This window comes from Salpingoeca rosetta (genome assembly GCF_000188695.1).
Source record: "Salpingoeca rosetta unplaced genomic scaffold supercont1.17, whole genome shotgun sequence".
NCBI lineage: Eukaryota > Choanoflagellata > Craspedida > Salpingoecidae > Salpingoeca > Salpingoeca rosetta.
Window position 1 is genome coordinate 696,715 of NW_004754917.1, and position 19,505 is coordinate 716,219.

General features: G+C 54.3%; 5 protein-coding genes across 6 annotated transcripts in view; 1 reads left to right on the forward strand and 4 right to left on the reverse strand.

Moving 5' to 3' along the window:
- PTSG_06854 (uncharacterized protein) overlaps nucleotides 1-584 on the reverse strand; it is a gene marked incomplete at both ends in the record, with an annotated part of 2,648 nt that extends 2,064 nt beyond the window's left edge. The window contains 2 exons of the mRNA XM_004992197.1: nucleotides 137-313; nucleotides 476-584. Of these exons, the coding sequence (XP_004992254.1) occupies nucleotides 137-313; nucleotides 476-584 (286 nt within the window). The remainder of the gene's footprint in view (nucleotides 1-136; nucleotides 314-475) is intronic.
- Nucleotides 585-1,343: 759 nt separating this feature from the next.
- Nucleotides 1,344-2,139, reverse strand: PTSG_06855 (uncharacterized protein). Its single transcript, XM_004992198.1, has one exon. The coding sequence runs from the start codon at nucleotides 2,114-2,116 to the stop codon at nucleotides 1,775-1,777; it is 342 nt and encodes a 113-aa protein (XP_004992255.1). The 5' UTR covers nucleotides 2,117-2,139; the 3' UTR covers nucleotides 1,344-1,774.
- Nucleotides 2,140-2,199: 60 nt separating this feature from the next.
- Nucleotides 2,200-4,087, forward strand: PTSG_06856 (uncharacterized protein). Its single transcript, XM_004992199.1, has 5 exons — nucleotides 2,200-2,605; nucleotides 2,775-2,820; nucleotides 2,976-3,085; nucleotides 3,303-3,431; nucleotides 3,591-4,087. Exons 1-5 carry the CDS (start codon nucleotides 2,331-2,333, stop codon nucleotides 3,910-3,912), a joined length of 882 nt encoding a protein of 293 aa, XP_004992256.1. The 5' UTR covers nucleotides 2,200-2,330; the 3' UTR covers nucleotides 3,913-4,087.
- Nucleotides 4,088-4,325: 238 nt separating this feature from the next.
- PTSG_06857 lies at nucleotides 4,326-6,422 on the reverse strand. Of its 2 annotated transcripts, XM_004992201.1 has the most exons (5): nucleotides 6,142-6,422; nucleotides 5,624-5,752; nucleotides 5,324-5,396; nucleotides 5,037-5,154; nucleotides 4,326-4,687 (listed from the first exon to the last, which is right to left on the reverse strand). In XM_004992201.1, exons 1-5 carry the CDS (start codon nucleotides 6,200-6,202, stop codon nucleotides 4,457-4,459), a joined length of 612 nt encoding a protein of 203 aa, XP_004992258.1. In that variant the 5' UTR covers nucleotides 6,203-6,422; the 3' UTR covers nucleotides 4,326-4,456. The 2 variants fall into 2 exon arrangements, with proteins under 2 accessions (XP_004992258.1, XP_004992257.1); XM_004992200.1 differs by lacking the exon at nucleotides 6,142-6,422 and having other exon boundaries at nucleotides 5,624-5,933.
- Nucleotides 6,423-6,705: 283 nt separating this feature from the next.
- On the reverse strand, nucleotides 6,706-19,492 carry PTSG_06858 (uncharacterized protein; the record flags this gene model as incomplete). Its single annotated transcript, XM_004992202.1, has 40 exons — nucleotides 6,706-7,009; nucleotides 7,248-7,438; nucleotides 7,721-7,887; nucleotides 8,147-8,268; nucleotides 8,417-8,496; nucleotides 8,639-8,713; nucleotides 9,036-9,151; nucleotides 9,336-9,424; nucleotides 9,634-9,668; nucleotides 9,843-9,901; nucleotides 10,166-10,205; nucleotides 10,349-10,614; nucleotides 10,843-11,053; nucleotides 11,250-11,345; nucleotides 11,525-11,593; nucleotides 11,781-11,892; nucleotides 12,054-12,169; nucleotides 12,446-12,525; nucleotides 12,686-12,794; nucleotides 13,089-13,142; nucleotides 13,259-13,378; nucleotides 13,605-13,675; nucleotides 14,093-14,199; nucleotides 14,440-14,537; nucleotides 14,725-14,817; nucleotides 15,003-15,074; nucleotides 15,321-15,432; nucleotides 15,682-15,797; nucleotides 15,959-16,038; nucleotides 16,246-16,363; nucleotides 16,522-16,575; nucleotides 16,761-16,880; nucleotides 17,136-17,232; nucleotides 17,356-17,638; nucleotides 17,761-17,921; nucleotides 18,143-18,331; nucleotides 18,613-18,652; nucleotides 18,786-18,915; nucleotides 19,169-19,220; nucleotides 19,358-19,492. The coding sequence occupies 40 exons, from the start codon at nucleotides 19,490-19,492 to the stop codon at nucleotides 6,944-6,946; spliced, it is 4,401 nt and encodes a 1,466-aa protein (XP_004992259.1). The 3' UTR covers nucleotides 6,706-6,943.
- Between the last annotated feature and the right edge of the window lie 13 nt (nucleotides 19,493-19,505).

A 19,505-nucleotide genomic window follows, 5' to 3' on the forward strand; every position in this document is an offset into this window, starting at 1 on the left:
GCTCACACTCACACACACACACACACACACACACACACACACACACACACACACACACACACACACACACACACACACACACACACACACACACACACACACACACACACACACACACACGTGCTCGTGAACATACGCAAGCAGAAGGTGAGGAAGACGGCCATGACGACGACGGTGGCGATGCTGCTCCCAAAGTAGTCTGCGCAGCACGCCGTGTAGCAGCCGAGCGAGTCTTTCTGACAGCAGCGATTCAGGTGCGAGGGGTGGCCGCTCGCAGGGTCTGGGCACTGCCTGTTGTTTAAGAACCCACATTCTGACGTCGTGTTGCGTTGTTGGTTGGTTTGGTGATGGTGGACGCTGTGTGAGTGATGTGACGAAATACAGAAGGAAGAGCACGCCTGTGCAGTCGCACTCATTGATTGCTTGGCTTGCTGTCGCTGCGGCTTTTGGCGCAACTCCGTGACATTGGACTCACCGGGCCTATCGACGTTGCACTGCTCTTCTGCGGCAACGAAGGAGGAGCTGCAGCACAGGACGCTCAAGAGCGCTGCGCACGCCGCCAACCTGGCCATGGATGGCGTCATTGCTTCGTTGGGTGGGAGTGAAGAGAGGACGGTTCTGACGGTTCTGACGGTTGCTCCTTTCTTGTTTTGTTGCTGCTGCGGCTCGTTTGGCTGTTTGATTGGTTTGTGGGTTGGTAGGTTAGCTTAGGATGGCCTTCATGGACAAGGACACCTACAGCAACGACAACAGCAACAGCCACCACGGAAAACCAAAACATGCAGCAAGAAGCAAGCAAGAGGATAACGGTCAAAACAAACGAGACAACAAACACAGCCAACATTGCCGGTGCTGGTGGTGTTGTGCTCCGACACACACACACACACACACACACACACACACACACACACACACACACATCCGCACGCAGGGGTTGACGTGCTCCTTGGTGGGATGGCGACAACAACACAACCAACACAACACGCACCTTCCGTCCGTTCAGCCAAGGTCGGTAAGCACAGCAAGACGAATGCAGCGAAGGACGAAAAATGCGATCGCCAAGTCAGGGCCGCGACACGACACCATATCGTGTAGCCAATATGAGCACCACTGTGGGTGCTGCTCCTCCTTCCCCCCCCCCCCCCCTTCCGCCCCCTTTGCGTGCTGTGGTGCCACAGTCTACTTCCTCCCTCTTGTCTCCTCACAAGTGTGCGAGTGTTATGGCTGGCCACGGTTTCGTGTGTGTGCGCGAGGGTTTATTGGGAGGGGGGGCATCGTGGTGCAAGCGAACCACACTCTATCTCGAGTCGCGAGGCATGCATTCGTGATGTCAACACAAGACAAACCCCTACACGGTAGCGATTGTGCAGTCGCAGTCGGGGGGGGGGTGCGTGCAAAGCACGGCCAAGGATCCATGGCCACGGATTCCTGACAGCCTGCATCCTTGAGTAAGCGTTGTGCTGTTGGCGCTGATGTGCGCAGCTGAAAGGCGCTGTCGATGCACGCGGTCACAAGCTGGTGGTCGCGTTGAATGACGACTGCCACCAAGCAAGGTTCTCACGCAGCCTCAAGCCGGCACACTCAGATAACGATCAAGGCAGTCGTCTCTGTCCTCAATGGGTGCACTTGGAACAAGGGGAAGGGCCGCGCCGTGGCTGCAGTGGTTGCAGTTGTTTGGGTTGATGCAGTTGCAATTGTTGCAGGTGCAATTGATGCAGTTGCAGGCAGCGTGTTCATACAGATGAACCATCCAGGTAGAAGTCGTGTTTTGGCTTCACTTAGCCTGCTGGTCGCTCAGGTCCGCAGGCGGTGGTGGAAGCAGTGGCACAGCGAGCGGCAGCTGCGGGACCGCGGAAATCGTGTCGGGGATGCTGGCTGTGCTTCCCACCGTTGGTCTGAGCGTCTTGAGGAGCGCGATGGCCGCTGCCTTTGTTTCGGCCGCCGTGTTTGCACTCACTGGCTTCCCATTTCCGCCTTTCTGCTGCTGCTGCTGCTGCTGCTGCTGCTGCTGTGGCTGTTGATGCTGCTGTGGCTGCCGGTGGTGCTGGACAATGCCATCCCCATCATCGTCGTCGTCCTCCACCACCACAACACCATTGCGATCTCTGCCGGCCATGTCGATTGTTATGCAAAATCATTCACAACATTTCTGACGGTTCGGAAGCACATGGGTGTGCTGCCTCCTCCTCCTCTCCCCCCCCCCCTCTCTCCCCCTCTCTATCTCTCTCCCCCTCTCTCTCCTTGTGTCTGCATCATGGCGCTAGGTGTGATGCACACGGCTCAGGGCCAAAGCATGGCTGCATTGACTGTGAACCGGTGCGACAAGAGACATGTGCGCGACGCGTGGTGGTCGCATGGTGTGGGTGCTTGTGGTGGTGGCGACGCTGACGCCGCCGCTGCTGCTGTTGTCCATGCTGCCGTTCCCGCCGGCGTGTGCCGAGCTACCACCGCTGGAAGAGGAGCCGGAGATGCCCGACTTCAACCTCGGCGACTTTGACACAAGGGTGCGCCTCCCCATCCCGCAGTTTATCAAGGACGAGCTTCCACAAGACCTGCTGGACAAGCTCACAGACGAAGACATCCTCGCCATTTCATCGCGGCAACTGTGCGTGTCTGTGAATGTATGTATGTGTATGTGTGTGTGCGTCGGTGCGTGCGTGTATGTATCTGTGTGTATTTGTTTGCGTGTGTGTGTGTGTGTGTTTACATCTTTGCTCACCCACGCACACCTCACGCTCACGTCAATGCACGCACACGCACACTTCCTCGCCCAGGGCGCGGACAAGTGGTATGGAAATGGTGCCACGCGACGGAAGACAGGTGTGCATGCATGTGCGTTGGTGTGTGTGTGTGTGTGTGTGTAAATGTAGTGTACAGGTTGTTGCGTTGCTTTGGCTTTTCCAACTTCCTTGCAGACATGCACCCAAGCTCACGGAAGCCATTTCCACGCTGCGTGAACATGAACAAACCAACAGCGTCGGGAGTACAAGTTTGGCGAGTGCGAGACCATGGACATGAACAACGTGGACGACTGCGCCCAAGTCTGCATGCAGAGGGGCTACACCAGCGCAGCCTTTTACACCGCGTGCGTTTCTGTGTGTGTGTGCGTGCGTGCGTGCGTGTGTGTGTGTGTGTGTGTGTGTGTGTGTGTGTGTGTGTGTGTGTGTGTGTGTGTGTGTGTGTGTGTGTGTGTGTGTGTGCGTGCGTTGGTGTGTGTTTGTGTGTGTGTGTGTGTGTGCTGTATTTTACTGTGCCTCACATGCAGTGCCCGGTTCGCTGTTTGCGTGTTTCCGCCAATGCAGGTCGCCGTTCAATGTGTGCACGTGTAGCGTGAGTCCTTCTGGGTATTCCACGCACTACTGCGGCCCACAGCTCATGGCGCTGTTCCGGCCAAAGGGGTTCCCCCGCAGCTTCTACGGCCGATACATCAGGTGGGCGGAGGCAGCATGGTGGTTTGTATTTTGGGAAAGGGGGCGTGGTGTGGGGGTTTGATGCGTCATGGCTGTGTGCCGTCTGTCAGTATGGAGTGTGCCGCATCAGCAAAACTGTGATACACTCACTCACTCACTCTCACTCACTCACTCTTTCAGGACGAATGACGGGGCGCGGATTGCGGCGTCCGACATTCCCATGAGCGGGAGCGACTACAACGTGATGGACTTTGGCGCAGAGTGGCCCGCCAACATCTCGCTGGGAGACCACGGCTACCCCGTGTGGCCGAGCGAGGAAGAGCGCCTGGCGTTTATGGACGGCCTCAAGAACGGCAGCCCAGACGTCGTCGAGACCCCACCGCCACAAGCAGATGACGACGCTGCTGCTGGCGATGGTGGTGGTGGCGATGGTGGTGGTGGAGATGACGATGCTGTTACTGCTGCGGGAGATGACGATGCCAGTGCGACAGACGGAGGTTGACCAGTGCGCTTCTGTGTGTGCGTGTTGTGTGTGTGTGTGTGTGTGTGTGTGTGTGTGCGTGTGTTGTGTGTGTGTGTGGTGTGTGTGTTGTGTGTTGTGTGTGGTGTGTGTGTGTGTTGTGTTTTGGTGTGTTCAAACTTTTTGCGGCAGACATTAAACACGAGTTTTTCCGAGAAGGGTTTAAAAAGGCAAAATCCAGCACTCAAGGCAGCGATCCGTGGCTCAAGGGTTATCGCAAGCTTCTGCAATCGAAAAGTGGATTCCCATCTTCTTTCCGCCCTCCCTTGAGCGATATTCGATCGCCCTTTTTTTTTTTTTTTTTTCTTCTTGCCTCACACGGCTGCATCATCCACCCACGCGCCACTCATTTGACACGCATCACACAAGCCACACGAGGAGTATGACTCTGCGACTGGGGTGGGGTTCGTTTACTTCTTCAATACGGCAGTCGTTTTGTTTGTTTCACTTGCATGTTACAACTGCAGCATAAACACAACGCAGACACGTACACACGCACACACAGACACAGACACACACACGCATATCATGTGTGAAAGTGAGTGAGCGAGGTGCGGCGGCTGCGGCGGGAGTGAGAGGATGGCGGGGCGGAGTCAACGCTGGCCTCGGGAAAAATGACGCGGTAGTTGAGCTTGGATCGCGTGCTTGCAGGCACACGCTGCAGCACAAGCCGGATGACGGGTTCCCGCTCCGTCTCCTCTCGCAACCGCGCCAACGCCTGCTCCCGCGACAGCCCACACAGGCTCTCCTCGTTTGCCTAACCAGGCATGGTGTGCAACAAAGGGGGAGCAACATGTGAGGAGAGTCATGGAGAAGCTGTGGGCAGTATACTATGGACAGCACAACGGCGTTCATTGAACTTGACAATTCGAACATCAAGAGTTGTTCTTCGAGTCTCACACATGTTTCTGTATGCACATGAACACACACACATGAACACACACATGAACACACACACACAGACACATGAACACACAGACACGTGAACACACATGAACACACACATGAACACACACATGAACACACACACGCATGAACACTCACACATGAACACACACACATGAACACACACATGAACACACACACACACACACACACACACACACCTTCAAGATGATGTCGCCTGGTTGAAGGATGGCGTGCTCGTCACTGGTGGTGGACGCACCCTGCCGTTGCCGCGCCACAATGCACGCCACCCACGCCGGTGATCCAGGCAACACCTCCCTGCACAGCAGTCGAAGCACAGCAGGGTCAGAAAGAGCGTGCACACAGGTGCAAAACGGGAAGGTGTGTGTGTGTGTGTGTGTGTGTGTGTGTGTGTGTGTGTGAGGATCATGGTTGTCGTTGTCTAACACCCAAACGCATGCCCACATGCACGCAACGCCAAACGTACCGCACAACCACAGCGACTTTGGATGAATACGCCGACATGTTTGGTCGCTCCGCAGTGAGGATACCAAGTCGACCTGTGCAGAGGGCATCGAGGCCAAGAGAAGTGAGCATACAAACAAGTACAACGCTCACAGCACGAATGCACATGCAGACACACACAGACACACACACACGCACACATGCACAAAAGTGCACAACACAACTCACCACACACTAACACACACAACACAACTCAACACAACTCACCACACCACAACACACACCACATCACACAAACACACACATGCATGCAGAATCTCACCGCATGGCCCAAGCTCGAGTGTGACGGTGTAGGTGGAGGAGCCACGCTCGTGCACACTGCCTTGGTGGCTGAACTTCTTGGGTGACCGCCCGAGCGGCAGCAGCCGACTGTACCCTTTCATCATGGGCGCTGTTGTCAGAGGGGGGACGGCAGAAAATGAGAACAGCGTCACATAACGAACGTGGGGGGGGGGTTGAGATCATGCACACAAACCGACAGAGCAACCAAGCAAGCAAGTAAGCATCGATCTGTTTTTCTCGCACACAAACGCACACGCACACACACGCACACACACACACACACACACTCTCTCTCTCTCTGTTTTGGCGGGAAAGCACGAAAGAACAAAAGGTGCGTGTTCGTGTCACCGTGTGGCGCTTGTTCGTGCCACCATCCACATAATGTAACATCACGCCACACGCCAAACACACACAGCACACACACACAGCACACACACACACACACAGCACACACACACACACACACACACACACACACACACACACGTTCCTGCTCACCTGGCTTGTCAGCTGCCGCGGATGGCGGCGATGGCGCCCCTTTGAACCCGACCTTGAACATGTTCTTGCCTCCTTTTGCTCAAAAATAGATAGCCACCGCTCTGCTCCGCTCGAAAACCGTCACAGCTCACCGCCTTCACACAGATGGCACGGCGCTTTGCTGAAAAGAAGAGCACGAACAGAACGCACGCTCCAACGAAACAATGGAACAATGAAACTGTGTCTGATTGATGATCCCGCTTCCAGCTTGCAGGCTTGCTTGCAGGCTTGCTTGCAGGCTTGCTTGCAGGCTTGCTTGCACGCTTGTTGTTGTTGTTCGTTCCAAACCCGTGTTTGGAAACGGTAACCCGTAGAACCGTGGTGTGTTGAGCTGACTGGCTGGTGGTGCGGTGTGCTATGGTGTGAACTGTTGTTTGTGCGTGTGTGTGTGTGTGTTTGTGTGTGGCAAGATATGGCGCACACACACCACGCACCACCATCACAACCTCACACACACGAACCAACCAATTCGGCAAGCAACCCGCGACGCGCTTGAAATCGCACGCATTCCAAAAACGGCAAGAGCCGAAAATTTATGTAAGATTTAGGACAACTATGCACATCGAATGGTGGCGAAGAGGAGCACGCGACACACCGAGTGACGCCATTCTAATCGAGGCGAGGGGAGGAGACAAGTGAAGAAGAGAGAAAAAGTGCAACACACCAGACCACCACTTGTTGTGAATGGCACCTGAACTTCTTGTCTGCCTGTTGCTTGTAACTCCACACCCTTCACACACCTTTACACACTCTCTCCGAGCTCTCACAGTACGTGGCAGCACGTGTTGGCTGCCACAAACAGGCGCGAATCTCCCGCAATCACCACATCCTGTGTGAATGAGGGTGAATGAGGGTGCATGTGTGAGTGAGTGTGTAAGAGTGTACGCGCGTGTGTATGTGTGTATGTGTGTATGTATGTATGTGTGAGTGTGAGTGTGTTATGTGCATCAAGCGCGAGATGTCACACGTCACTACGTCATGTGATGTACATAACGCTATAACAGCACCCACAAACAGAAGACACAGCAGCGCGCCCCCCCCCCTCCACCATGCACACCCGTACGTACCGCGTCACCGTCGCCCTCAAAGTCTGCAATGGCAAAGCCTGCTGGTGCAGCAATGATGCTGGCGTCAATCTCTTTCAGGTCAAACGCAAGCTCGGTTTGGCCGTTGGCGGGAAGGAGGTTGATGAGGGCATATGTGATGCCGTGGCGATCATCCACAAACACCACGTCCTTGAACCCGCTCTGGTTGATGTCTGTCCAACAATACACACAAAAAAAACACATGTGAATGAGAGATGGAGAGGGGAGGGACGTTCGTTCGATGTACATGAACCACACAGCACGAACGCACATAGTGTGCTCTCACATGGACAGGCATGAACAACACGCAAAAAACAACCGAATACCCACACGCATAAACACACGCATAAACACACATGCATACACGCATAAACACACACACACACACACTCACACACACACACACACACACTCACACACGCATCAACAAACACACACGGGGAAGTTACACGCACCTGCAAGCTCCATGTAGAAGACGCGGCGGATGCTGTCTGCAATCTTTGTGACGGTGTATGACCCAACACCGCCCAACTGGCGAACCGCCATCTTCACGTCGTTGTCGCGTTGACACCCAAGCACCAGATCCATGTCATCATCTCCATCCAGGTCGCCAACCGCAATGCTGTGCAGGCATGATGTGACAGCAGTTGGGGGTGTGAGTACATTCTGGCAACCACAACCGCCATTGCCGAACAAACACCGCGTGGTTTCCAAGGTCTCAAGGTCGCAAGGTCTCTTACCCAGAGGTACACACACGTATGCACACGTGCGCCACATACGCGCACACACATGCACACACACACATGTACACACATATGCACACACATGTACTGTTACACTTGTTCGTAATCGCAACAAGCTTCACACACACACACACACACCTTGATACACGCCTGCACTGCGTGGCAATGGTTGATGTGTGTATGAAGCGGTCCTCCGTGCCGGAGCCAGAGTTGATGAATACAGCAACGCCCGTTTCGAGCCCAATCAATAGATCCACATGCTGTCACGCGAGCAGTTATTCGTGAATTGGTGATGGACAATTGCAAACGATGCAGTGGTGAGGATGGCATTGCTGAACACGCAAACTCTTGACAACCACTGTACTTACAAACACACACACACACACACACACACACACACACACACACCTCATCGCCGTCCAGATTTGCGAGCTTGATGGATTTTGCCGGCCCACTGTCGGGTGTCGTAATCTCCACGCGCGTGAAGCCTGCAACAGGTTCCACACTCTCGCTCATGAGACTTCAGCAAGTGCTCGATGCAGCACCAACAACCAGAGTCAGTCACAACAAACTCAATTACCTGCAAGCAAGCGCGCTGGTTGACACAACTCTGTTCTCATTTGTACCCACCGTTGTCTTCGCCTGTGCTCAGCAACAAGATGACACGCCCACCCTGCTCATCCCGAATGGCGATATCAGCGTAGTCTGTAGTGTCGCGCGCACAAGTATGTGCACGTGCACGTGTGCGAGTGTGAGTGTGAGTGTGAGCGTGGGTGTGGGTGTGAGTGTGTGTGTGTGTGTGTGTGTGTGTGTGTGTGTGTGTGTGTGTGTGTGTGTGTGTGTGTGTGTGTGTGTGTGTGTGAGTGTGAGCGTGGGTGTGGGTGCGGGTGTGGGTGTGAATGTGTTGGCCAAGGAAGCGAACAATTGTGAAACTTTGCTTACTGCAGGCAAGCACATAGGCAGACACACCCTGTCCTGCCTGCCACTACCACTTCCTTCGGTCCGGGACCGGTGTGTCATGCCTTACCGTCGCCATTGAGGTTGGCCGTCTGCAGCTGGTTCAGCGTTCCTGAGACGAGGGATGTGGCCACGGTCGACTGGATAAAGCCTCCGTTGCCGTCGTTGAAATGGATCGTCACCAGCCTGTTTTTTTGTTTTGGGGGGGGGGTGGCTCCATGAGTACGATGATGTGCCTGTGCATTGATAAACCATACCAAGCGCAGCAATTGCACACACTCACACGCGCACACACGCACACGCACACACGCACACGCACACGCACACGCACACACGCACACGCACACACACACACGCACACACAGCTCACCCAAGACCCGTCCAGGCAACAACGACGTCCGCAACGCCATCGCCATCGATGTCGCCACTCGCAATCGCAGACGGCAGCCCGCCAGAAATCTGCACATACACGCGCACAACACAGTGCAACCAACAAGTTAAACACCACCCAAGCCACCAGCAATGTCAAATGAGCACTCGCGCATGCAGGCAAGGCAAGGCAATGCGGTCTGTGACTCTCGGCAGACAAAGTTCGTGATGCTGTTCTTGAGGCTCAAGCGAATACATCACTCGCATCCACAAACACACACACACACATACATACTCACGCGTGCAATCTCGTGGACCGGTGATGTGAAGCCGTCTACATAGATGAACGATTGGTCAAAGTCAGACCGTCAGCAAGAGAGCGCTGTGAGCAACAGCAGCAATCGCCTCACTTGAACAGGCAGTCGCGCAGCCTATTCACGCAACACAACGCATTGTGCACGTGAGAGCAACACTTCAACCTCCCCCCCCCCTTTGCTCTCGCCCCCACCTGCGTCAATCCAGTACACGGCGTCTGCCCCCGTCGCAGACACGATGTAATCCGGTTGGCTACACGTGAATGCGTGTGTGTGCGTATGTGTACGTATGTGCGTGCGTGAATGTGTGTTTGTGTGTGCATGTGTGTGTGTGTGAGTGTGAGTGTGTGAGTGTGTGTGTGTTTGTGTGAGTGTGCGCGCGCGTGTGTGTGTATATATGTGTGTGTGTATGTGTGCGTGTTAGAGGCACAAGCGTCGGCCGTACGGCTGTTGGTGCCTGCTTGCAGGCAAGCAACCAAGTGACCAACCCTCAATCGATAACGCCACATGAACGTACTCATCGTTGTTGACCAGCTGTGCTACCACTTCCGTCGAGCCTGCACGCAAGATCAACACGTCAGGTATGAACAACTTGAAGCGCCGTGGACCTGGACAACACCCAACAACACTCAGCACAACAGCCATCACAACTCAACACTTCACACCAACCATGCATCACAACATAGCGCGTGATCCATACCAGGCAGGGCGTTCACGGAGACAATTGGCAGCGTGACTGGTTCTGCAGTGCAGCCACCATCGGGGAAGATGGGGCAGTTGAGGAACGACGAAGATGAAGTGGATGTTGTGGTTGTGGTTGTGGTTGTGGTTGTGGTTGTGGTTGTGGTTGTGGTTGTGGTTGTGGTTGTGGTTGTGGTTGTGGTTGTGGTTGTCGTCGAAGACCCGTCGTGTGATGTGGTTGTGGTCGTTGTTGATGGTCCTGGGCAGCAAGTGTTGTCGCGCAGCCTGAGATGCAATGTCATGTCAGCGATCAAGATTGGAAAAGTGAGCAATAGGGAAGTAGAAAATGTTGTGACGAATATCACAGACAGGTACTGCGACCCAGGCAAGCGCGTACATGCACACAGCAAACAAACAACCACACATACATGCATACACACGACAAACACACGACAAACAAACAACAACACACGTAAACATTTACGCAGAAACAATTTCACTTCCTCGACGTACTGCAGTGTGCCATCAGTGGTTGATGAGACGACAAGATCAGCATCCCCGTCGCCGTCAACATCAGCCAGCACCGCCGACCGCGGGCTCAGTACATCTGTCACCGTTGTCGTTGGCACCGCTTCGTCTGCTCCCTCGCTGGCAATGGACGTGGCAATGCTGGCGTGGTTGAACACCCACACGCGGTTCGCTGGCGGGCTTGTCACCAGCAAGCCTGCACGTGACACGCAGTGCAATGCGTGGTCGCAATCAGTGGCCATGGTATTGTGTGGTGTGGTAAGGTGGTAGTGTGCACGTGGCACAAGAAGCACGTTGTATTTGTGGCACTGGCATCAATTGCAGTTGCAACCGAGCCATTTGTGCGTGCATGCAAGGAAAACACCAAGGATGCCCTTCTTATTGCAGCGTACCTGGTTCGACGTCGCCGTGCGAGGTCACAACACGCATGTCGTAGATGTTGTCTGGAGACGTGAACACTTGAATCGGTGCAGCGAAGCTTCCGCCACCTATCTCGACACGCACACACACACATAATTGTGAAACAAGACAACACGCCATGAGCGTGGGGAGAACAACACCCGCATGATGTGACTGTGCTCATTGGCGCGGTATACGCGCCCACATAGGAATAGACATCTAGAACGATTGTTTCCATCCCCTTTCATTTGCTTGCAAGCAACCCCACCTGTTCCTTCGAGGTACTGCACAGCATCATCCTGGCGAGAGACCACAAAGAGGTGGACGTTCGCGTCATCTATTGCAAGTGTGTGTGTGTGAATGTGTGTGTGAGTGTGAATGCGTGTGAGTGAAGGTGTGTGTGTGTGTGTGAATGAGCCCGTGCGATTGTGTGTTAAGGTGTGTGAGTGTGGCGAGTTGGGTTGAGTGATGAATTCGAAGGACATCAGTGGCACGCTCAAACCGTCGCTCATCAGACCACATACCGCTGAAATGGGTGGCGACAACGACAATGGGTTCGCCGAGCGTGGCCGCAATGGTGTGCTGCTGCCACGCTGTGCCGGTTCCGTCTGTGTTCTCGTAGTAGCTGAGTGCGCCCTGGTGACACGTGCGTTTGCAGCAAACAGCGCGCTCACGTGAGCACAAGAACGGCAAACTGCACAAAGCGAATCGCGGAGCACCTGTCGCGTGGCGATACGCTCTCAACGCCACATGAAATGTTGTGAGACAGCAACAATTCATACAACATCAATTCTCACCGTCGTCGAGTCTCGGAGGGTGGTGACAATATCCACATCGCCATCGCCGTCCACGTCATCAAGAGCAACGGACGTCACGAATGTCGCCGTGTTTGTCACTTCGACGTGCGTGAAATCTTGCCAAGCGCAATCATGCAACCACACGCCAGGAAGAATGCCAAAGAGTTATATGTTGTCAGTTGGTGTTTGAGCGAGTACAACACCCTCGACAGACGAAAGTGTTGCCATGATGGGAAACAACACAGGTGACGCAGTTCAGCAGAACATGGCACGGCACGGCACGCACATCACAAAGCAATCAGTCAAGCAATCACATCATAGTCACAACACACACACACACATTCCCACGCACACATTCGCAGGCACATGCACACACACACACACACGCACACCTGTCCTTGAGCCAGTCGACAGGAAGACGTCGATACTATTTGAGCCCTGACGTGCAATCACAATGTCTGGAATGTCGTTCCTAGATGCATGCAGGCAATCACACGGTGTTGGCGTGGGAGTTTATGAGTACACGACATAAGGCTCAGACAGCAAAATGCGTGCAAGAAGTTCAGAGGGAAGGCACAAAGCACATATGACAAGACTGTGCTGGTGAGAGGTGAAGTGTTGTGATGACGCACTTGTCGAGGTCTGCCACCTGCACATCAAATGCGCGCGTCGTTGTGGCGGAGAGCAGCTGCTGTTCAAACACGCCCTCGTCCTCCGTCCCAAAGAAGAGCAGGGACAGGCCTGAAACACAAAACAAAGCAATACGAATACAAAGATGTGTGCAGTCGCGTGCAGATGAGAGTGGGTCGTGAGAGATGTCATGGGCGTCGGTACGGAACGGCAAATTATGTGATTTGGTGAAAGAATCGCTCGCCAGATGGCAAGGAGGCCAACTTGCTTGCAAACTGCACATTCACATTGCAGGCCATGTATAGAGAGAGAGAGAGAGAGAGAGAGAGAGAGAGTGTGTGTGTGTGTGTGTGTGTGTGTGTGTGTGTGTGTGTGTGTGTGTGTGTGTGTGTGTGTGTGACGCACCGTCCTGCCGGGAAATGGTGATGATGTCGTTGTAGCCGTCGTCATCAAAATCACCTTGAAGCAAAATATTGCAACACCGCAGAGAAATAGGGGTTCGTGGTAAACTTGTGCACGTGTCATCAAATACTCGGTTGCGTCACCTCCTCGCTTGCTTGCATGTCGCAACTCACCGACTGCTGTCTTCTTGGGATCGAGGCGGCCCAGACCAAGCTGCATGGACGTGAACACGCCCCCTCCCTCGTTGTGGTGAACCATAAACAGAAGCTCGCTGGATGACGACGAAATCAGATCTGCATGCAGGCAACAATGCAAACCCCAGTGAATATCGCATGTATGTGTGCGTGTGTTTGTGGGTGTTTATGTGCGTGCGTGCGTGCGTGCGTATGTTTTTGTGCGTGTGTGTGTTTGTGCGTGTGTGTGTTTGTGTGCGTGTTTGTGTGCGTGTGTTTGTGTGTGCGTGTGTTGGTGTGTGCGTGCAAGTAGCAAGAAGAGGCGTTGGGCAATTGGGTGACGCACCGATATGACCGTCCTTGTTGACATCTGCAGCTGTGAGCCCGTCCAACTTCCCCAGGTCGGCGGCAAGGTTGCTGGTGAAGGCGTATTCAGGTGTGCAGTGCAGCTGGCACGGAGGCAGGTCGACTTGTGTCGTCGTCGTAGTTGTGGTTGTGGTTGTGGTTGTGGTGGTTGTGGTGGTTGTGGTGGTTGTGGTGGTTGTGGTGGTTGTGGTGGTTGTGGTGGTTGTTGTTGTGGTTGTGGTTGTGGTTGTGGTCGTGGTCGTGGTCGTAGTTGTGGTTGTAGTGGTTGTGGTCGTGGTCGTGGTCGTGGTCGTGGTCGTGGTCGTGGTCGGGTCACCTTCACAGCATTCGTTGAAATACATCCTAGGAGCGCATGCAAGCACGTGCGGTGAGTGACCAACAGACGTGCAAAACACGCGCACACAATGAAATGCAGCATACCTCATAAAGCACGCACGACACACACATTTTGATGATGCATGTGCTCACAGGATGCTGTCATCGCCACGTCGTGATGCAATCAAATCGCGGTCCAGGTCCCCGTCAAAGTCGCCCACAATCACAGCGGACGGGTTCACGCCATTTGCATCCACCACCTGGGTGTGTGTGTGTGTGTTTGTGTGTGTGTGTGTGTGTGCGCGTGTGTGTGTGTGTGTGTGTGAGTGTGCGTGTGCGTGTGCGTGTGCGTGTGCGTGTGCGTGTGTGGGTGTGTGTGCGCATGTGTGAGTGTGTGTTGTGTGTGAGTGGGAATGCGATACGATAAAAGCGCAACAGTGTACAGCGACACATACACACACACAAAAAAAACAGTAGTCACAGCAGCAAGAACTGCGCACCAATCCGGGTGCAGGGTTGTTTGTGTCGATGGCAGAGGCGATGGCGGTGTGTTCCAGGAACCAGATGGTGTTATCGCGTCGTGAGGCGACCACAAGAGCTGACACAGATGCATGCATGTAGATGACAAGCATGTGAGACACAAGAGAACACAAGCTATGGTGGGGTACACACAATGAGCGCGTATTACACAACGGGCACGTGTGACAACATTGACACAACAAACATCACAGGCACAAAACTAAAACACGACGGACACGTGCTCATGAAAAAAACTGCGGTGACACCTGGTCTTGGATCTGCGTTAAGGATGGTTGCTTCGACAAAGTTGATGCCGCGCGCAGCGTCAAACACGGTCACGGGAGGTTCAAAGGCGCCACCTGGTTGCAGCAAGGGGGCATGTCGACCGATGCAGAGCGGTAAGCAGGACGCTGGTGAACAGAACTTGGCAGGCATGAAACGCAGTGACATGGCATTATTGTGCGCGACTTGCCCAAGCTTAAAAAACAGGAGCAAGATCACAGGTCGAGCCGTGTGTGGGGTGTACTCGTGCCTCAAACCACACCAGAGTTTTCGATGAAGAGGATGGCGTCTGCTCCTCCGATTGTCGCGGCGAACAAATCAAGATCGCCATCGCCTGCAGGAAACAAATGCAGCGTGTTAAGGTGTGAGAGTGGGTGTGGGTAGGTGTGAGTGAGTGTGTGTGTGTGTGTGTGTGTGTGGGTAGGTAGGTTGGAAGATGCATGTGTGTGTGTGTGTGAGTGTGTGTGAGTGAGTGTGAGTGAGTGTGTGTGTGTGTGGGTGTGAGTGTGTGTGAGTGAGTGTGAGTGTGTGTGTGCTTGTGCGTCGCAAGAGAAGTCACGACAGTGCCAAATGTCCGCACCGTCAAAATCAACAGGTACGACGCTGATGCAGGTTGGCAGAAGCGCGACGAGTGTGTCCTTCGAAAAGGACGGGCTGCCTGCGTCGTCGAAGGTGTACTGGGGGATGCTTGCCTGCAAGCAACCACACATCGCACAATTTCGCATCCGTCACACGAGGCGCATGCGCCGCAAGCCAACACAAGTGTATGCACAAACACAAATCAAATCAAAATATACACACGCACGCACATTCACATGTACAAACACAAAAAGGCACCCACATTCACATACACACGTGCACGGCCTGCTATGCAGGTGCCAGGCCATGCAAACCCAGCAACTGGAGTCATAAAAGGGAGCGGTTGTATGATTCGTGCATACCACGGGCTCGTTGCGTGCAGCGGCGAGGATTGTTGCATTGCTGCTGTCATCAAAGTTGACAACGGCCACGCGCGTTGGCCCAAGAATGCTGCTGTCAACCACCACTTCCGTAAATCCTGAGGGACCGAACCAAAGGCACAGCGCACACATGTATGTTGATGAACAATCGTGAATGTGTGTGTGAATGTGTGTGTGTGTGTGTGTGTGTGTGTGTGTGTGTGTCGCGTGCACCAGTGCAGGTGCGGGCTGCTGGGACAGCGCAGGCTCTAACACTCACCACCTCGGGTGCCCTGATTGAGATATGCGACGATGCGATTCGTGTCACGGCAGGCGACGACGACGTCCAAGAGGTCATCGCTACCGTGTTGAGAGCCGGGGCGAGTGAGGGAGTGAGCGGAAGACATGGAGTGAGCGGAAGGTAAAGAAGGCATAAGGGCACTCTAATGACCTCGCTCCCAGCAACATCCGCTTGTGAGAGTTTGAAACAGACAAACCAACACCCACCAACACGTTAGCCTCTCCTTCACATGTGTGTGTATGTGTGTGTGTTTGATTGCAGCGCACCCGTTGACGTCGCCGACTGCAACGTCGAGTGCACCGACAGCGATGCTTGAGTCCTGGATCTCGTAGGTCGTGTACGTGAAGGGTGACCCGTCAACGCCATACGAGACAGCAACTATGCCTGCATTTACGCAATTCCAAAAGGTACCAAAGCACGTGGAGGTGTGAGCCCACAAAGTGCTGTGCAATATGCACAGGGATTGGAAGGGCGCAAATGCGCTGCACAGCATGGACAAGCAAATTGGCCGGGCTGCGTATTGGCGGATTCGAAACACGCACCGTCATCCTCCGAGACGGTGACAATGTCCAGGACGCCATCGTCATCAAAGTGGCCTGAAACAAGACGGGCAACATCGCATGTGAGAACCGCGGCAGCACGTCGCAACACACGCACACACACCCGATCACACTCACACATGCACAGAAACATACACTCACACATGCACAGAAACTCACACACACATGCACAGAAACTCACACACACTCACACACACACACTCTCACACACACACACACACCTGTTTTGACGTCCCGTGGCTTGCTTCGACCAGACAGGAACGGATGGGGCGTGAAAGTTGCAGTTCCATCATTCTCAAAGAGCACAAACGCGTTGGCACCCATGACAGTTGCCACAAAGTCTGCATCGTGGATCAGAATGACACAAGATCGCTGTCAGTACGACGTAGCTGCGTGATGCTCAAAGCACCAGGCAGAGCAGCACCATCCACAGCAGGGGCAGAAGTAGCAGGAAAGAGCAGAGGCAGCAGGAAGCATAAACAGCACTAGCAGTAGAGCGTCAAGCTCTTCATGCATTTGCGTAGACAGCGGTCGCTCAACCAATTCTACCAACACACACGCCACACACGCCCACGCAAGACGGAGCAGCGACGTACCCAGGTCATTATCGCCGTCAAGATCTGCAGCGTGCAGCTCAAATGCGTTTGGCACGGTTGTGCTGATGAAAGTGCGCTCCTCAAAGGTAGGGTTGCACTGTACGACAAACGTGACGATGCATGGTGAGTGCGGGTGAGGGTGGGCTGGTTGGACACCAAGTGATAAGATACACACTGTTAGGTTCGCCACTGTTTGCAGGCAAGGGAGGTACCACCGTACGTTGGTCAAGCAAGGGCGCGGCACATCAAACGCAGTTGAGCTGGATGAAGTGCTTATCGTGGTTGTCGTGGTTGTGGTAGTGGTGGTGGTGGTGGTTGTGGTAGTTGTCGTGGTGGTTGTGGTTGTGGTGGTGGTTGTGGTTGTCGTTGTCGTTGTCGTTGTCGTTGTCGTTGTCGTTGTCCTTGTCCTTGTCCTTGTCCTTGTCGTTGTCGTTGTCGTTGTCGTTGTAGTGGTTGTCGTGCGTTCGCAATCGATATCTGCTGTATCCAGCGCACAGTCCAGCCTGATGTGTAGTGCCAAGGCATGGCAGCGTGAGCAACACAGCACGCACTCCAGTGCATGGCCTGACACCCGCGCGCAAGTACCTACGCCTGCAAACAAACGCACCCGCACACCCCAACGCACCAGCAGTAGAAGGCGTCCTGATTTGAGGTGAGGCTGTTGCTGGGTGTGACAGCACTGCACTCGCAGCTGTCCAGCGCACTTTGTGCAGAGGATGAATGGTGCCCACTGTCCACCACACACTCTGCAAACGACATGAAAGACGGTGCAGCATCCACCGTTTCCTGCCGAGCGGTATGTGTGTTAGTGTGTGCGCGTTTGTGTGTTAGTGTGTGTGTGTGTTTGTGTGTTAGTGTGTGTGTGTTTGTGTGTGCACGTATGTGTGTGCACGTGCTTTTGTGTGTGCACGTATGCGTATGCGAGTGCTTTTCTTGCTTTTGTGTGTGTTAGTGCCACAACCATCCACGACCCCCCCCCCCTCCACCACACCCACGCACCCACACACCTGGCCGAGGCATGCGAAGAAGCTAATGGTGCATGGTGTTGCGTCTCCCGTGGCTCGTCGCACCACAGTGTTTGCTGCAGCTGACATCACCGGCCGTGCATCCACCTGCAGCAAGCCACCACCAACAACAGCTGCCAAGAAGAACATGACCAGCACCAGCACGCGCTCCATCATCATGGCGCCGGTTGTCTGCATCAAACCGGAGTTGTTGCTTCTGCTCCTGTTCCCGCTCCTGCTCCTGCTTCTGCTTTTGCTCCTTGGTTGAGTTCCTGTTCCTTGGTTGATCCTTGCTGCGACGACGACACCTCCTTCCCTCACCTGTGAATGACTCTCCTCTCGCCTCACTTTGCTTGCCTGCTCCCCTTCGCTCTCGCTCCCTTGCTTGCTTGTCTCGCCCTCCTCACCCATGCGTGTGTGTGTTTTGGCGATACGCCACTGCCATCGCCACTTTTTCGATGCATGCAAGCAACCTGCGGCCTTGATCCTGTTGCTGGTGCGACGCGCATTTTGCTACGCAAACGTCGCGCGAGGCGCACAGTGGCTGTGGGCAACAGCACCACCCACGCCAAAGAACGAAAAACGCCCAGAAATCGCATTTACGACACCATAAACAGGAGTGAGACCAGCCATGGGAAGCGGCGACCCTACTAGGTGAGGATCGCTCGTGTTGATGTGAAACGCGCCCGCGCCGTCCTCCTCCAGCACCACGGTCCCTGGGCACACGCGACACAGCGCTCCCACCACAAAGATCGCCAGCAGACCTCGTATCATGACTGATGGTGGGAGAGTGGGTGGGTGGTGTTTTGGTGAAAACGGACGATTGGCGATGTGCTCAGTGGGGCTTCTTGGATCTTGACTCTGTTCTTCTGTTGAAGCGTTCAGAGAGGGTTGTCCAGAAGTCCGGATGTTGTGGGTGCTCCACACAAGAGCACGCAGAGCACGCAGACGTTCCATGACATAGAGCTGAGAGAGTTGGGACAGCTCGCTCCTCGTGCCACTTCCAATCCTCACAACTGGCATCCGGACCAAGTTTGCCGTCAAATCGAAGCACGGAGATGTGTTGTGAGAGCACGATGTCCTCCGCGCACAAAACAAGCGTCAATTCGTTCATCGCAAAAGATGGCGTCAGTGAAGTTGGCTAGTTGGAGGAGAGGCGTCCGCGATGGTCCACGGAGATCCACAACACCCGAAACACGGTCTGGTCAGCGTTCCAACATCAACGCTGCAGCGTAGATAGCCACTAATGGACGGCAGGGGCGTGAGGTTGGTGGTGGTTGCTGAGATTGGCAGCTTGCTTGCAGCTGCGCAGGTTCGGAACCTCTCCTTGTACTGCGACACGATGCTGGTCATGCTCGTCAAAGAA

Bases quoted from the DNA above. Each gene is read 5' to 3' on its own strand.
- PTSG_06856 (XM_004992199.1), top strand. From the start codon at position 2,331: ATGTGCGCGACGCGTGGTGGTCGCATGGTGTGGGTGCTTGTGGTGGTG. The intron at 3,086-3,302 runs GTGCGTTTCTGT...CCGCCAATGCAG, and splicing joins AGCGCAGCCTTTTACACCGC to GTCGCCGTTCAATGTGTGCA. The intron at 3,432-3,590 runs GTGGGCGGAGGC...TCACTCTTTCAG, and splicing joins TTCTACGGCCGATACATCAG to GACGAATGACGGGGCGCGGA.
- PTSG_06855 (XM_004992198.1), bottom strand. From the start codon at position 2,116: ATGGCCGGCAGAGATCGCAATGGTGTTGTGGTGGTGGAGGACGACGAC.
- PTSG_06857 (XM_004992201.1), bottom strand. From the start codon at position 6,202: ATGTTCAAGGTCGGGTTCAAAGGGGCGCCATCGCCGCCATCCGCGGCA. The intron at 5,397-5,623 runs GTGAGATTCTGC...CCCTCTGCACAG, and splicing joins ACTCGAGCTTGGGCCATGCG to GTCGACTTGGTATCCTCACT. The intron at 5,155-5,323 runs GTACGTTTGGCG...ACTGCTGTGCAG, and splicing joins AAAGTCGCTGTGGTTGTGCG to GGAGGTGTTGCCTGGATCAC.